At 43.2% G+C, this 17,851-nt stretch overlaps 1 protein-coding gene across 1 annotated transcript in view; it reads right to left on the bottom strand.

The window, feature by feature from the left end:
• Mrps28 (mitochondrial ribosomal protein S28) overlaps window positions 1-17,851 on the bottom strand; it is a 108,574-nt gene that overhangs the window by 82,849 nt on the left and 7,874 nt on the right. Inside the window, exon 2 of the mRNA XM_021158772.2 lies at window positions 10,139-10,320. Coding sequence (XP_021014431.1) covers window positions 10,139-10,320 — 182 coding nt within the window. The remainder of the gene's footprint in view (window positions 1-10,138; window positions 10,321-17,851) is intronic.

Genomic DNA, 17,851 nt, shown 5'->3' with positions numbered 1-17,851 from the left:
CAGAAAATTGGACATAGTCTTACCTGAGGACCCAGCTTTACCACAGTCCTGGGCATATACCCAAAAGATGTTCCAACATGTAATAAGGACACATGCTCCACTATGTTCATAGCAGCCTTATTTATAATAGCCAGAAGCTGGGAAAGAACCCAGATGTCCCTCAAGAGGAATGGATACAGAAAATGTGGTATGTTTACACAATGGAGTACTACTCAGCTATTAAAAACAATGACTTCATGAAATTCGCAGGCGAGGACCACAGGCCTCATCCAGCTGGATCAGCGCCGGGGTAGCGGGAGCGCAGGGTTGCCTGACACCCGCCAGCTACCCACGACCCCCGCCGCAGGATTTTGGGACTGCTGGTGAGTGGAACACAGCTTCTGCTCCAATCCAATTGCGCGGGACCTGAGACTGCATTAGTTAGGGAAGCAGAAACTGGCCTGAGTAGGGCCACAGGCCTCACCCGGCCGGATCAGCGCCAGGGTAGCCGGAGCGCAGGGTTGCCTGACACCCGCCAGCTACCCACGACCCCCGCCGCAGGATTTTGGGACTGCTGGTGAGTGGAACACAGCTTCTGCTCCAGTCCAATCACGCGGGACCTGAGACTGCTCTGGTTGGGGAGAGAGAAATCCGGCCTACATAGGGCCACAACCCTCTTCCGGTCAGAAAAGCACCTGAGCAGCTGGGGCGCAGGGTCTGCTGACACTCGCCAACTGCCCACAACACCCGCCACAAAGATACAATTTGCTAAACGCATGAAACTCAAGAAGAATGAAGACCAAAGTGTGGACTCTGTGCACCTTCTTAGAATTGGGAACAAAACACCCAGGGAAGGAGTTACAGAGACAAAGTTCGTAGCTGTGATGAAAGGATGGACCATTTAGAGACTGCTGTATCCAGGGATCCGTCCCATAATCAGCTTCTAAACGCTGACACCATTGCATACACTAGCAAGATTTTGCTGAAAGGACCCAAATATAGCTGTCTCTTGTGAGATGATGCCGGGGCCTAGCAAACACAGGAGTGGATGTTCACAGTCAGCTATTGGATGTATCACAGGGCTCCCAATGGAGAAGCTAGAGAAAGTACCCAAGGAGCTAAAGGGATCTGCAACCCTATTGTTGGAACAACATAATGTACTAACCAGAACCCTGGAGCTCTTGTCTCTAGCTGCATATGTATCGAAAGATGGCCTAGTCGGCCATCAATGGAAAGAGAGGCCCATTGGACTTGCAAACTTTATATGCCCCAATATAGGGGAATGCCAGGGCCAAAAGAATGGGAATGGGTGGGTAGGGAAGTGGGGGGCGCTATGGGGGACTTTTGGGATAGTATTGGAAATGTAATTGAGGAAAATATGTAATAAAAAAAAAAAAAAAGACTTCTGGTGAGTGGAGCACAGCTTCTGCTCCAATCCAATTGCGCGGGACCTGAGACTGCATTAGTTAGGGAAGCAGAAACTGGCCTGAGTAGGGCCACAGGCCTCACCCGGCCGGATCAGCGCCAGGGTAGCGGGAGCGCAGGGTTGCCTGACACCCGCCAGCTACCCACGACCCCCGCCGCAGGATTTTGGGACTGCTGGTGAGTGGAACACAGCTTCTGCTCCAGTCCAATCACGCGGGACCTGAGATTGCTCTGGTTGGGGAGAGAGAAATCCGGCCTACATAGGGCCACAACCCTCTTCCGGTCAGAAAAGCACCGGGGCAGCTGGGGCGCAGGGTCGGCTGACACTCACCAGCTACCCACAACACCCACCACAGGATCTTAAGACTTCTGGAGAGTGGAACACAGCTTCTGCTCCAATCCAATTGCACGCGGGACCAGAGACTGCATTAGTTAGGGAAGCAGAAAAACGGCCTGAGTAGGACCACAGGCCTCTTCCGGCTGGACCAGCACCGGGGTACCGCAGGATTTAGAGACTGCTGGTGAGTGGAACACAGCTTCTGCTCCAATCTTTAAATAGTGACAACGATAACAACTAACCCCAGAGATTACCAGATGGCGAAAGGTAAACGTAATAATCTTACTAACAGAAACCAAGACCACTCACCATCATCAGAACCCAGCACCCCCACTTCGCCCAGTCCAGGGCACCCCAACACACCGGAAAAGCTAGACACGGATTTAAAAGCATATCTCCTGATGATGATAGAGGACTTCAAGAAGGACGTTAATAACACACTTAAAGAAATGCAGGAGAACACTGCTAAAAAGGAAGAAGACAATAAAGAGGAAGCACAAAAATCCCTTAAAGAATTGCAGGAGAACACTGCTAAAGAGTTACAAATCCTTAAAGAAAAACATGATAACATAATCAAACAGGTAGAAGTCCTTACAGAAAAACAGGAAAACACATCCAAACAGATGATGGAAATGAACAAAACCATACTAGACCTAAAAAGGGAAGTAGACACAATAAAGAAAACCCAAAATGAGGCAACACTGGAGATAGAAACCCTAGGAAAGAAATCTGGAACCATAGATACGAGCATCAGCAACAGAATACAAGAGATGGAAGAGAGAATCTCAGGTGCAGAAGATTCCATAGAGAACATCGGCACAACAATCAAGGAAAATGGAAAATGCAAAAAGATCCTAACTCAAAACATCCAAGAAATACAGGACATAATGAGAAGACCAAACCTACGGATAATAGGAGTGGATGAGAATGAAGATTTTCAACTCAAAGGACCAGCAAACATCTTCAACAAAATTATAGAAGAAAACTTCCCAAATCTAAAGAAAGAGATGCCCATGAACATACAAGAAGCCTACAGAACTCCAAATAGACTGGATCAGAAAAGAAATACCTCCCGACACATAATAATCAGAGCAACAAATGCTCTAAATAAAGATAGAATACTAAAAGCAGTAAGAGAAAAAGGCCAAGTAACATATAAAGGCAAGCCTATCAGAATTACACCAGACTTTTCACCAGAGACTATGAAAGCCAGAAGATCCTGGACAGATGTTATACAGACACTAAAAGAACACAAATTCCAGCCCAGGCTACTATACCCAGCCAAACTCTCAATTAACATAGATGGAGAAACCAAAGTATTCCACGACAAAACCAAATTCACACATTATCTCTCCACGAATCCAGCCCTTCAAAGGATAATAACAGAAAAAAACCAATACAAGGACAGGAACCACGCCCTAGAAACAACAAGAAGGTAATCCCTCAACAAACCTAAAAGAAGACAGCCACAAGAACAAAATACCAACTTTAACATCAAAAATAACAGGAAACACCAATTTCTTTTCCTTAATATCTCTTAATATCAATGGACTCAACTCCCCGATAAAAAGACATAGACTAACAAACTGGCTACACAAACAAGACCCAACATTTTGCTGCTTACAGGAAACTCATCTCAGAGAAAAGGATAGACACTACCTCAGAATGAAAGGCTGGAAAACAATTCTCCAAGCAAATGGCATGAAGAAACAAGCTGGAGTAGCCATTCTAATATCTGATAAGATTGACTTCCAACCCAAAGTCATTAAAAAAGACAGGGAGGGACACTTCATACTCATCAAAGGTAAAATCCTCCAAGAGGAACTATCAATCCTGAATATCTATGCTCCAAATACAAAGGCAGCCACATTCATTAAAGAAACTTTAGTAAATCTCAAAGCACACATTGCACCTCATACAATAATAGTGGGAGACTTCAACACACCACTTTCACCAATGGACAGATCATGGAAACAGAAACTAAACAGGGACACAGTGAAACTAAGAGAAATTATGAATCAAATGGATCTGGCAGATATCTACAGAACATTCTATCCTAAAACAAAAGGATATACCTTCTTCTCAGCACCGCATGGTACCTTCTCCAAAATTGACCACATAATTGGTCACAAAGCAGGCCTCAACAGATATAAAAATATTGAAATTGTCCCATGCATCCTATCAGATCACCATGGACTAAGGCTGATCTTCAATAACAAAATAAATAATAGAAAGCCAACCTTCACGTGGAAACTGAACAACACTCTTCTCAATGATACCTTGGTCAAGGAAGGAATAAAGAAAGAAATTAAGGACTTTTTAGAGTTCAATGAAAATGAAGCCACAACATACCCAAACTTATGGGACGCAATGAAAGCATTTTTAAGAGGAAAACTCATAGCTCTGAGTGCCTCCAAAAGGAAACTAGAGAGAGCACACATTAGCAGCTTGACAACACACCTAAAAGCACTAGAACAAAAGGAAGCAAATTCACCCAAGAGGAGTAGCCGGCAGGAAATAATCAAACTCAGGGGTGAAATCAACCAAGTGGAAACAAGAAAAACTATTCAAAGAATCAACCAATCAAGGAGCTGGTTCTTTGAGAAAATCAACAAGATAGATAAACCCTTAGCCAGACTCACTAGAGGGCACAGGGAAAGCATCCTAATTAACAAAATCAGAAATGAAAAAGGAGACATAACAACAGATCCTGAAGACATCCAAAACACCATCAGATCCTTCTACCAAAGGCTATACTCAACAAAACTGGAGAACCTGGATGAAATGGAGAAGTTCCTAGACAGATACCAGGTACCAAAGTTGAATCAAGATCAGGTTAATGATCTAAACAGCCCTATATCCCCCAAAGAAATAGAAGCAGTCATTAATAGTCTCCCAACTAAAAAAAGCCCAGGACCAGATGGGTTTAGTGCAGAGTTCTATCAGACCTTCAAAGAAGATCTAATCCCAGTTCTTCACAAACTATTCCACAAAATAGAAACAGAAGGTACTCTACCCAACTCATTCTATGAAGCCACAATTACTCTGATACCTAAACCACAAAAAGACCCAACAAAGATAGAAAACTTCAGACCAATATCCCTTATGAATATTGATGCAAAAATCCTCAATAAAGTTCTTGCTAACCGAATCCAAGAACACATCAAAACAATCATCCATCCTGACCAAGTAGGTTTCATCCCAGGGATGCAGGGATGGTTCAATATACGGAAATCCATCAACGTAATCCAGTATATAAACAAACTCAAAGACAAAAACCACATGGTCATCTCCTTAGATGTGGAAAAAGCATTTGACAAGATCCAACACCCATTCATGATAAAAGTCTTGGAAAGATCAGGAATTCAAGGCCCATACCTAAACATGATAAAAGCAATCTACAGCAAACCAGTAGCCAACATCAAAGTAAATGGTCAGAAGCTTGAAGCAATCCCTCTAAAATCAGGGACTAGACAAGGCTGTCCACTTTCTCCATACCTATTCAACATTGTACTTGAAGTCCTAGCCAGAGCAATTCGACAACAAAAGGAGATCAAAGGGATACAAATTGGAAAAGATGAAGTCAAAATATCACTCTTTGCAGATGATATGATAGTATATATAAGTGACCCTAAAAATTCCACCAGAGAACTCCTAAGCCTGATAAACAGCTTCGGTGAAGTAGCTGGATATAAAATTAACTCAAACAAATCAATGGCCTTTCTCTACACAAAGAATAAACAGGCTGAGAAAGAAATTAGGGAAACAACACCCTTCTCAATAGTCACAAATAATATAAAATATCTTGGCGTGACTCTAACTAAGGAAGTGAAAGATCTATATAATAAAAACTTCAAGTCTCTGAAGAAAGAAATTATAGAAGATCTCAGAAGATGGAAAGATCTCCCATGCTCATGGATTGGCAGGATCAACATTGTAAAAATGGCTATCTTGCCAAAAGCAATCTACAGATTCAATGCAATCCCCATCAAAATTCCAACTCAATTCTTCAACGAATTAGAAAGTGCAATCTGCAAATTCATCTGGAATAACAAAAAACCTAGGATAGCAAAAACTCTTCTCAAGGATAAAAGAACCTCTGGTGGAATCACCATGCCGGACCTAAAGCTCTACTACAGAGCAATTGTGATAAAAACTGCATGGTACTGGTATAGTGACAGACAAATAGACCAATGGAATAGAATTGAAGACCCAGAAATGAACCCACACACCTATGGTCACTTGATCTTCGACAAGGGAGCTAAAAACATCCAGTGGAAGAAAGACAGCATTTTCAACAAATGGTGCTGGCACAACTGGTTGTTAACATGTAGAAGAATGCGAATCGATCCATTCCTATCTCCTTGTACTAAGGTCAAGTCTAAGTGGATCAAGGAACTTCACATAAAACCAGAGACACTGAAACTTATAGAGGAGAAAGTGGGGAAAAGCCTTGAAGATATGGGCACAGGGGAAAAATTCCTGAATAGAACAGTAATGGCTTGTGCTGTAAGATCGAGAATTGACAAGTGGGACCTCATGAAACTACAAAGCTTCTGCAAGGCTAAAGACACCATCAATAAGACAAAAAAACCACCAACAGATTGGGAAAGGATCTTCACCTATCCTAAATCAGATAAGGGACTAATATCCAATATATATAAAGAACTCAAGAAGGTGGACTCCAGAAAGTCAAATAACCCCATTAAAAAATGGGGCTCAGAACTGAACAAAGAATTCTCACCTGAGGAATACCGAATGGCAGAGAAGCACCTGAAAAAATGTTCAACATCCTTAATCATCAGGGAAATGCAAATCAAAACAACCCTGAGATTCCACCTCACACCAGTCAGAATGGCTAAGATCAAAAATTCAGGTGACAGCAGATGCTGGCGAGGATGTGGAGAAAGAGGAACACTCCTCCATTGTTGGTGGGATTGCAAGCTTGTACAACCACTCTGGAAATCAGTCTGGCGGTTCCTCAGAAAATTGGACATAGTACTACCGGAGGATCCAGCAATACCTCTCCTGGGCATATATCCAGAAGATGTCCCAACCGGTAAAAAGGACACATGCTCCACTATGTTCATAGCAGCCCTATTTATAATAGCCAGAAGCTGGAAAGAACCCAGATGTCCCTCAACAGAGGAATGGATACAGAAATTATGGTACATTTACACAATGGAGTACTACTCAGCTATTAAAAAGAATGAATTGATGAAATTCCTAGCCAAATGGATGGACCTGGAGGGCATCATCTTGAGTGAAGTAACACAATCACAAAAGAACTCACACAATATGTATTCATTGATAAGTGGATATTAGCCCAAAACTTAGGATACCCAAGATATAAGATACAATTTGCTAAACGCATGAAACTCAAGAAGAATGAAGACCAAAGTGTGGACACTGTGCACCTTCTTAGAATTGGGAACAAAACACCCAGGGAAGGAGCTACAGAGACAAAGTTCGTAGCTGTGATGAAAGGATGGACCATTTAGAGACTGCTGTATCCAGGGATCCGTCCCATAATCAGCTTCTAAACGCTGACACCATTGCATACACTAGCAAGATCTTGCTGAAAGGACCCAAATATAGCTGTCTCTTGTGAGACGATGCCGGGGCCTAGCAAACACAGGAGTGGATGTTCACAGTCAGCTATTGGATGTATCACAGGGCTCCCAATGGAGAAGCTAGAGAAAGTACCCAAGGAGCTAAAGGGATCTGCAACCCTATTGTTGGAACAACATGATGTACTAACCGGAACCCTGGAGCTCTTGTCTCTAGCTGCATATGTATCGAAAGATGGCCTAGTCGGCCATCAATGGAAAGAGAGGCCCATTGGACTTGCAAACTTTATATGCCCCAATATAGGGGAATGCCAGGGCCAAAAGAATGGGAATGGGTGGGTAGGGAAGTGGGGGGCGCTATGGGGGACTTTTGGGATAGTATTGGAAATGTAATTGAGGAAATTATGTAATAAAAATATATAAAAAAAAAAAAAAAAGAAATTCGCAGGCAAATGGATATAACTTGAAAATATCATCCTGAGTGAGGTAACCCAGGCACAAAAGAACACACATGGTATGCACTCACTAATAAGTGGATATTAGGACAAAAGCTTGGAATACCCATGATACAACTCGGGACCATATGAAGCTCAAGAAGAAGGAAGACCAAAGTGTGGATGCTTCAGTGCTTCTAAGAAGGGGGAACAAAATACTCACAGGAGGAAATATGGGAACAAAGTATGAAGCAGAGACTGAAGGAAAGGCCATCCAGAGACTGCCCAACCTGGGGATCCATCCCATATACAGTCGTCAAACCCGGACGCTATTGTGGATGCTGGAAAATGCTTGCTGACTGGAACCTGATAGAGCTGTCTCCTGAGAGTCTGTCAGAACCTGACAAATACAGAGGCAGAGGCTCGAAGCCAACCATTGGACTGAGCGCTGGGTCCCTGATGGAGGAGTTGGAGAAGGGACTGAAGGAGCAGAGGGGGTTTGCAGCCCCATGGAGGGAGCAACAATGTCAACAGGCCAGAACACCACCCACCCACCCCCAGAGCTCCTGGGGACTTGACTACCAACCAAAGAGTACAAATGGAGGGACCCATGGCTCCAGCTGCATATGTGGCAAAGGATGGCCTTGATGGACATAAGTGGGAGGGGCAGCCCTTGGGCCTGAAGGGGTTCAATGCCCCCATTGTAGGGGAATACCAGGGCGGGAAGGTGGGAGTGGGTGGGTGGATAAGGGAATACCCTCATAGAGGCAGGGGGAGGGGGGATGGGATGGGGGTTCTGGAGGGGAGACCTGGAAAGGGTATAACATTTGAAATTTAAATAAAGAAAATATCCAATAAAAGAAAAAAATGGCAAAAATTTTTGCAATTTAGCAAATAAGGAACAGAATCATATCTGACACTTTCTATTCCAAACACTCTGAAGGCATTTTTAAATATGTTTAAGAAAATGACATAACAAGAAAACAAATGTTGTAAAATTTTAATTAAATGAAAAAAGATTAAATAATATTCATAAAGAATTATCTATGAAAAAAAGATTAACAAAATATTAACATAATTCTATCCTTATAGAAAAAGTACTAGATGTGGTGGTGCACACCAATAATCCTAGCACTCAGGAGGGAGGCAGGGGCAGGAGGAGCACCATAAGGTCCAGGGCAGTGAGGGCAACATAAGAACAGTATGCTCGGAAAGGAAGAGCCAAAGGACCGCAGGTATTGGGAAGTCACAGTAGATTGGACTGCATAGGGAACAGTCTACTGAGAGGTATCTCAGCAGAGCTGTCTGTAAATGCCACTTCTATGACATTCCCATCCAATCTGCCACAGCAAGTGAACCTGGAGAAAAAGCAGACCACTACACCCAGGCTGCATCCCTGACAGTAAGCTGATATAAGTAAAGACTAGAGGTCTTCTTTCAATGAAGTAAAACTGCATTTCATCTTAGCATTACAGATATACCTTCTGTTAAGGAAAAGTCCTATGTCACTGCTTCTGCCCACAGCGGTGTAGGAGGTCGGAGGACCAGCTTTAGAGGACATACACGCATATCTGCTTCTCCCTAAGATTTCAGTCTGTCCCCACTGGGCCCTCCCAGCAGTTAAAATCCCCTGGCCACACAGATGGTCCTCCTTAAACTAAATGAGCCACACAACCAAACCGAAAGTTGTCAACCTGGAAAAGGGTCGGGGAGGAAGACGGGATGGGAGGGAGTCAGGAACAATCAAAATGTATCATCTGCTTGTATGAAATTATCAAGGAACAAAATTAAAAGAAAATCACCTGTCTTCAAAAAACCTTTGAGGTACATCAATCTTCATAAATACTATGCATGCACACCCAGACACACGTATGGGAGAGGTGTGCATTCACATGTGGATAGAGACCAAAGTCAACATGTCAACACTGAATGTCATTTCTTTCTGTTCTCTCTCTCTTCCTTTCTTTCTCTCATTCATTCACTCATTCATTCATTCTTTTTTTTTTCCCCCCAAGACAGAGTTTCTTTGTAGCCCTGGCTGTCCTGGAACTCTCTCTGTTTATCAGGCTGGCCTCGAAATCAGAGATCCATGAAGGCTGGGATTAGGGGTGTGTGCCACCATGGTCCATCTTGTTTTCTTTTTGAGATGGGGTCTTTTAATAGCCTCAAGTGCCCCAGGTAGGCTACACTGGATGGTCAGTAAACCCTAGGGGAAATCCGCCTGTCTTTGCCTCCCCAACACTGGGGTTACAAGTGCATGAGCCACACCTGGCTTTGTGAGGGCATCTGGGGTTGGAACTCTGGACCTTATGACTGCAGAAAAAAACCCTTACTCAGAGTCATGCCCTACTCCTGTGATCATGCTAACGTCACTGGGAAATGATTCTACTTACTCGCCATCCACGTCTGGTCTTTTACACACACAGTGAAACTTGCCACCAAAATCTATGTAGAGATCATCCTCCACGATATGGAAGATCCGCCCAATGACCAGTTTGTCCTTGGCAGGCCCCATCTGGGTCAGGGGAGAGTGTCTCAGCATGGAGGCAAAGGATTCCACAGGTTTGGGAGACTCCTAAATATGAAAAGAAATATTTATATTCATGAAATCCATCAAAAAGATGAGAGTAAGTTTAACAGGGACTTAATTTGCTAATTAATTAATTCAAGACCAAAAGTAGAAGTTTGCTCCAGAAGCCAGTTATCCTCTTTTGCTTCCTCCTCCCCCCTTTCCTTCTCACAGCGGAACCAGTGGAAAGGCTGAGGAGGGCAGGACACCACAGTGACTCTCAAAAGCACAGAGATGAGGGAGCAGCGATGTGGGTGGAACTGTCAGAAGCTGGACTCTTGCAGCACATTCAAGGAGAACACACTGACTTCACTCCCAGAACTGACCATCTGCAAAAAACCCCGCCTAGTCCAGAGGGCCTCCTTTAAAGTAAGTAAGTGGCTATTCAGCCCAAAAGGACCAAGGGCTTTCATCATAGTCACCAATGGGAACATGAGTTCTCGTTTAGAATAATTTTAAATAGATTGAGTTTGTCTTTACAACCCCTCTTTTTTCTGACATGAATTCCAAAGGGAAAATACCTCTGTTTTGTGCTGCATAGTTTCTACAAGTCTTTCTGAAGGTGTCTGCTTGAAAGTCGGACATGAGATGTTATAAAAGTATTTTCTCTTTCTTATACTTGTTTTTCAGATATTCTTCAGAAACCTGTGGCTACTAATGTGTTTTCTAGTCATTTTTCATTTGAATACGGGATGTATGTATAGATGTTGGTACAAAAGAAGTACAAATTTTCTGTGAGAGCAAACCACAAAGGAATCTTAACAATTTGATCTCACTAACTATACCTGCTTACACCTTGAATTATAAATGAGTTTTACATGTTACTCAAGGATTATTAATCATTTAGTGGCCCACACACATAAGGACGCATAAATGTATGTATCAGATTTTATCTTCAATTACACAATTACATTTGTAATGGAATTTTAATGTTACTCTGAGGATTACAAACTCAAATGCCTGACCCTGTGTGGGTCCCAAGGAGAATGGGAGGTCAGTCTGGCGGAAAAAGCCACCACTGAGCCTTTTAAAAATGCATACATGTTAAAGAAAACAATCAGACAAATACATACGCCATTTCATAAATAAGGCAAGACATGCTTAAGGTGTTGAATTTGGCTCAAGGGCCATAATTTTATGAGCATAGCTGACTGATACTTGGCCCCTCAGGTGCGCAAGTGGTGGTGGAGACGGGGCAGAGGATTGGGGTTGAGGAGGGCGGCAGTGGGTAAGATAATTTATTACAGTAGTGTGCTGGCTGGTTTTGTGTCAGCTTGACACAGCTGGAGTTATCACAGAGAAAGGAGCTTTAGTTGAGGAAATGCCTCCATGAGATCCAGCTATAAGGCATCTTCTCAATTAGTGATCAAGCGGGAGGGCCCCTTATGGGTGGGACCATCTCTGGGCTGGTAGTCTTGGTTCTATAAGAGAGCAGGCTGAGCAAGCCAGGGGAAGCAAGCCAGTAAGTAACATCTCTCCATGGCCTCTGCATCAGCTCCTGCTTCCTGACCTGCTTGAGTTCTAGTCCTGACTTCCTTGGTGATAAACAGCAGTATGGAAATGTAAGCTGAATAAACCCTTTTCTCCTCAACTTGCTTCTTGGTCATGATGTTTGTGCAGGAATAGAAACCCTGACTAAGACAAGTAGGAAGTAACATACCGGGAAGCAACAAATGGTGAATGCAAACCACAGCAGTATCCGTAGATCTGATAGCCCAGGCAGATCAGGAGCACATGCTACCAGCTTTTAACACCTCAGAGTATGATATTAAAGTTCCCCAGAGAAGTCTCTTAGGGAGCAGGTCTTGAATAAAGACACGGGAAGAGCACATCCTGGAGCAGCGGTCCTCAACCTTGCTAATGCTGTGACCCTTTAACACAGTTCCTCAACCATCCAATTATTTTCATTGCTACTTCATAACCACAATCCTGCTATCACTGTGAATCACAGTAGAAAGATCTGTGTTTCTGGTGGCTTAGGGAACTGCTGTGAAAGGCTGACCCACACACACAAGAGGTCATAACCAACAAGTTGAGAACCACTGTCCTAGAGACTCAACACCGCCCATCCCTGAATGTCACTCCAGAGACAAAGCAGAGTCGCACCAAATAAGCCCTGGGGAGAAAGAAGCACCACGGTAGCCACTATGTCCCCTGCTTAGAGCCACTAAACCCCCAGCTGCTGAGAGCTGCACAGAGCACCTGGACAGACCAGAGAAAAATCAGTGTGGGGACTCATGGTGCTTAAAGCTAGAGGGTTGGCACCCACACTCCCTCACTTCCCAGGACTCCAGGTCTGGCTTTTTCTTCTTTTAGTTTTTCTGCTGACTCATTAGCTCCACAGCCCAAGTAAAACAAGAAGACCCAGAACTTAAACATATATTTAGGGCCTATTCCTAACATACACAAAACTCCTTCATAACCATGAAGAGGTACCCAGGCTAACATCAATATGGCAGCAAGTGGCACTTCTCCCTCAGGTTTAGAAAACAATGCGTTTGACTTTTTAATAAGGATTCCTTTGGGCTGGAAAGATGGCTCATTGGGAAGGGCACATGCTGACCAGCTGGAACCCACTCAGTAGGAAAGCACCAGCACGTTACCCTCTGCCCTGCATAGGCAAGCTGTGAGTGACAGGAGAGCGTGTGTGTGCACGCGCGCACACACAAATAAAATCAATTCCCCTGAGATTTTTAGTAAATCTATTTTAAAATATTTATCCCATTGTACATTTCTCTGAAAGTGTAATTATTTTTAATCAAATGGAAATTAAACATTCCTTTCTCTTTTGTTACCTTTGCTTGTATCACATTCTACCACAGCGGCAAATGTGCTTTCAATGAGTGAAGGATTTTACCGCAGCATAAGAATCCCAGGTTAACACCTATATTTGTTCTTAAACTGGATATTCATCCTCACTCACTGACTTTTGGATGTCCTTTTAGATAATCAGATTAGAACCATCTCTGAATTCCTAGGGTCCAAACCAAGCTATATTCATCTACTTGTCAAGTGATTTTTAAAAATATCAAATGTGCCAACCCCTACAATACATTCTGACAACAGGGCGTGCTTTTTCTGAAGTGTCTGAAGCAACTTTAGAACTGAGGCGTCTCGTCTCCTTCCATGCTGACACAGCTCACAGACAAACAACCCTCGGTGGACTGCGAGTCTGCTTCATAGAACTCAGTGAGTGATGGAGACCACCACCACAAAGCTCATTCCCAAGGAAGGCAGATATCCTGGGACCAACTGCTTCCTTAAAGATTGGTCATAGAGTTTCACATGCCAGCTCATGTTGCCTGCAACTTCAGCAATACAGAGGCCAAGACAGGAGCAATGTCGTGAGTTCACTATCTGAGCAACTCACTGACTTTCACAGTATCCTACACGAGAGTGAGAACCTGTTTCAGAAGAAAGGAAAGGGAAAGTTGGTTACAGAACTCAGACTTCCTATTATTCTGTTGTACATTTTTTTTCTTCCTAAGCAGACTGAAAATTGGACAGAACTACCAAGATAAAGGGAGAAGAGGCACAGGGTTTCAGACACAGGGAACAGTACAGCTTTCACTCACTCATTTCTCAAATATCCATGAATGTCACTGTGCTCTGACTGTGAAACAGCCCCACTTACTAGTGCTGATCTACAAGGTTGAGGAACTTCCAGGAGATGGAACTTGACAGAAAGTAGGTCCCTAGGGAAAGGCCTTGGTTTTAGGCTAGCCCCGCTTCCAGGAGGCTCTGTGGGAGGTCCTACATACACACTCCTGCCGCCATGGAGCTGTGTGCCACCATGCCATCAACTTCGTGATCAACTGTACCCACTCAAGTTAAATGCCAACAATAACACTTATTTCCTTATTTGCTTCTTGTCTAACATTTGGTCACAGCAGCAGAAAAAAAATGTAACAAATATAAGTACCATAATATGAACTGTGTGAAAGAGGAGAGGGACACAAAAGCTAGGGTCCAAAATGATGCTGAGAGAATAGCTGTTCACACTTAAGGATGAAGAGTCTTGTACTGCAGGAGCAGTGGCTTAAACATCTATAAGAAGTCGGGAGTCAAAAGAGAACTTAATCAACAGAGTGATAACATTTGTGAATTGGTAAGAAAGTTTTGTCAGCAGCATGCAAGGTACACCAGAGGAAGGGGAGAAGTTAGTTTTATACATTTGAGTTTTATTACCTAAACCTACATAAAATTTCAAAGACTGCTGGGTGTCTAACAAACAGCTTACAGAAACACTGTATTATATACAGTGTATATATTTCTATGCCTGTTAATAATCATGTTTAGTGATAATATATAGCTACAAATCCCCCAAAATTATACCAAGTACTAAGTGCAACAGCTTTTCTTCACATTATTTGTAATAAAAACTCAAGAACACAAAAAATATGTCTCACTTTAATAATACACATATAGTGTATATGTGTCTTAGGTCTCATTGCTGTGAAGAGACACTATGACCCAGGCAACTCTTAATAAAGGAAGAGATTTAATTAGAGCTGACTTACAGTCTTACAGGTTCTGTCCATTCTCATCATGGCAGGAAGCATGGAAGCATCCCGGCAGGAATGGTGCTGGAGAAGGAGCAGAGAGTTCTACATCTTGATTTAAAGGCAGCCAGGAGAAGACTCCACTCTTCAGGCAGCCAGGAACAGAGTCTCTCTTCTGCACTGGGGGAAGCTTAAGAAGCCATCAAAGCCTGCCACAGCTATTCCAATAAGGCCACACCTTGTAACAGTGCCACTTTCCATGAGTCAAGCATATACAAATCACCACATTCCACTCCCTGGCCTCCATAGGCTTGTTCAAAAACATGAGTCTATGGGGGCCATACGTAGCCATAGCATAATGCAAAATACATTTAGCCTAACTTCAAAAGTCCCCATAGTCTATAACAGTCTTAACAATGTTAAAAGTCCAAAGTTCAAAGTCTCTTCTGAGATTCATGCAATCAATTAACTGTAATCCCCTATAAAATCACAATCAAAACACAGATCACATACTTCCAACATCACAGGATATATATTATGATTCCAGAACATCATGATGAGGAAATACTGAACCAAAGAAAGACCAAAAGCCAGCTGGGAAAACTCCAAACTCTGCATCTCCATGTCTGATGTCCAACTCCTTCAGCTTTGATGACAACAACACACTTCTTTTTCTTGGGCTGACTCCACTCCCTGTTAGCGGCTTTCCTCAGAAGGTATCCCTTAGATTTGATATCTCTAACATGTTGGGACCTCCAAGGCAACTTCAGCGTCACAGCTTCTTGTTCCAGTGTCTGGGATCCACAGATGATCTTCGGCGCTCCTCCAAAGGGTCACTTCTGCAGCTCTACGCTCTGTAGGACTCTAGGTTCTGGTTGTCTCCACTCCACTGCTGCTGCTGTTCTTAGTGATCATCCCATAGCACTGGCATCTCCAATACACTGGGGTCTTCCCTGTAACTAGACTCCACCAATAGCCTCTCATAGACTCAATTCATGGTGCCAAGCCTCAACTTCTTGCATGACCCCTTCAGTCCTGGGTCATCAACTACAAATAAGGCTGCCCCTTCACCAATGGCCTTCCTTGGCTTCTCACAGTGCCGAGCCTCAGAAGCTCTCCATGACCCCTTCATGTCTTCACAACCAGTACCACTGGGGCGAGTCTTACACATGACCAAGCCCAGCTGCTGCACAAGGTACAACCTTGGCTATCTCTAGAACACAGCTTCTTTGTGCTCTGAAAAAAAAACACCTCCCAGAAGATTTCACCTCAGTTATGCTGGTATCTTCTTAATCATCACTAATTTCTTAGCTCCAGCATCAATTTTCTCAGTAGTGCCTTCTATTCTGGACTCTGAAGTCAGAAGCACATGGCTAAAGCTGCTGAGTTCTGCTACACTGTTCTATTACATTATCACCAACTTTCTGTTTTCCTACTCCTTCATCACCTAAGCTTGCCTATCCTGGAACTTGCTCTGTAAACTGACTTTGAACTCAGAGATCTACATGCCTGTCTCCTAAACACTGGGATTGAAGGTGTGGTCCACCTCAATTTAAGGTGAGGCCTGGATTTAAATTTTTCTTCACCTAGAACTTGTTTTGTTCTAGGCAGGCCTTGAACTCAGAGATCTGCTTGTCTTTACCTCCTGAGATTAAAGGCATGTTCTACCATGCCTGGACCTAAACTTAGCTGGGTGGGATCTTGTCCCAAGGTCACTACTCCCTAAATTCAATTTAATATCCTTGAACACAGATTTCAGCTCCATTTCACTTCCTAGTGCCTCTTTAATACTCGAACCATATATTTTATATTTTTCCTTTCTAAGCTTGCTATGCTTGTTTAAAATGCTCTTCATGAGACTTAACCAAAGCCTATGATAGATGTTTCCAAGACTTCCTTTGTTAGTGCAATTAATATGAGTCTCTTCACCTTAGTCTCAGGAAGACTCTCAGACAAGGGCCAAAAGTAGCCACAGTCTTCTCCAAAATACCACAAAAATATTCTCTAGGCCACATATTGAAACATCTTGGGTCAGGTCCACACAATTCTAATCACTCTCAGTAACAACATCTTCCCTATTCCTACTAGGATACCCCACTAAGGCCCATTGAAAGCATTCCACTGCTTTCCAAATCCAAAGTCCCCAAATCCACATTCTTCCAAACAAAACCACAGTCAGGCCAATCACAGCAAAACCCCAGTCCACAGTACCAACTTCTGTCTTAGTTAGGGTTTTACTGCTGTGAGCAGACACCATGACCATGGTTCAGTCCATTATCATCAAGATGGGAGCATAGCAGCATCCAGGCATGCACGGAGCAGGAGGAGTTCTATATCTTCATCTGAAGGCTGCTAACACAATACTCGGGACTAAACTTCTAACACATGAAACTTTGGAGGACAAAATAAATCCAATTTATATAAGGTCACCTAGGAATGACCTCAAAGAAGCAAGATAATCAGTCCTGTGGGCATCAGTCAACCTCTTTTAACCCTCTCAAATGGGTTCAAAAGCCATTTGAAGTTCAAAGTGGCTGTGACAACCAGGATGCACTTCCTTTTTAGCATTGTCCCAGACCACTGGTCACCTACAGGATTTATCAAGGCGCAGGTGACCATATACTGTTTGTTTGTTTGTTTGTTTGTTTGTTTGAGATAGGATCTCAGATAGCCCAAGCAAGCTTTAAATTCACTTTATAGCCAAGGATGACTCTGAATTCCTGATTTTCCTGCCTCTTCCTCCTAAGTAGTGTTGGAATTACAGGTGTTTTATCATTACACACACACACACACTCACTCACTCACTACATATTTGTGTGTATGTGAAATGTGTGTGATGTATGTGTGTGTATACAGATGTATGAATTCACATGCACACTTCTGAATGTCAGAGGAGGAAGTTGTCTTTCTCTCTCACTCTTCCGTTATGTTTCCTTGAGAAAAAGTCTGTTGGTAAACCTAGAACTCATAGTCTTTCAGCTGGACTAGCTGACCAGCAAGCTCTAGCTGACCTCCCAGCTTTGCCCACCTCAGCA

This window comes from Mus caroli, unplaced genomic scaffold (assembly GCF_978045245.1).
Source record: "Mus caroli unplaced genomic scaffold, Mus_caroli_1 scaffold_3, whole genome shotgun sequence".
Taxonomy (NCBI): Eukaryota; Metazoa; Chordata; class Mammalia; order Rodentia; family Muridae; genus Mus; species Mus caroli.
The sequence above is the reverse complement of the archived record's forward strand: the minus strand, read 5'-3'. Positions and strand labels throughout refer to the sequence as shown.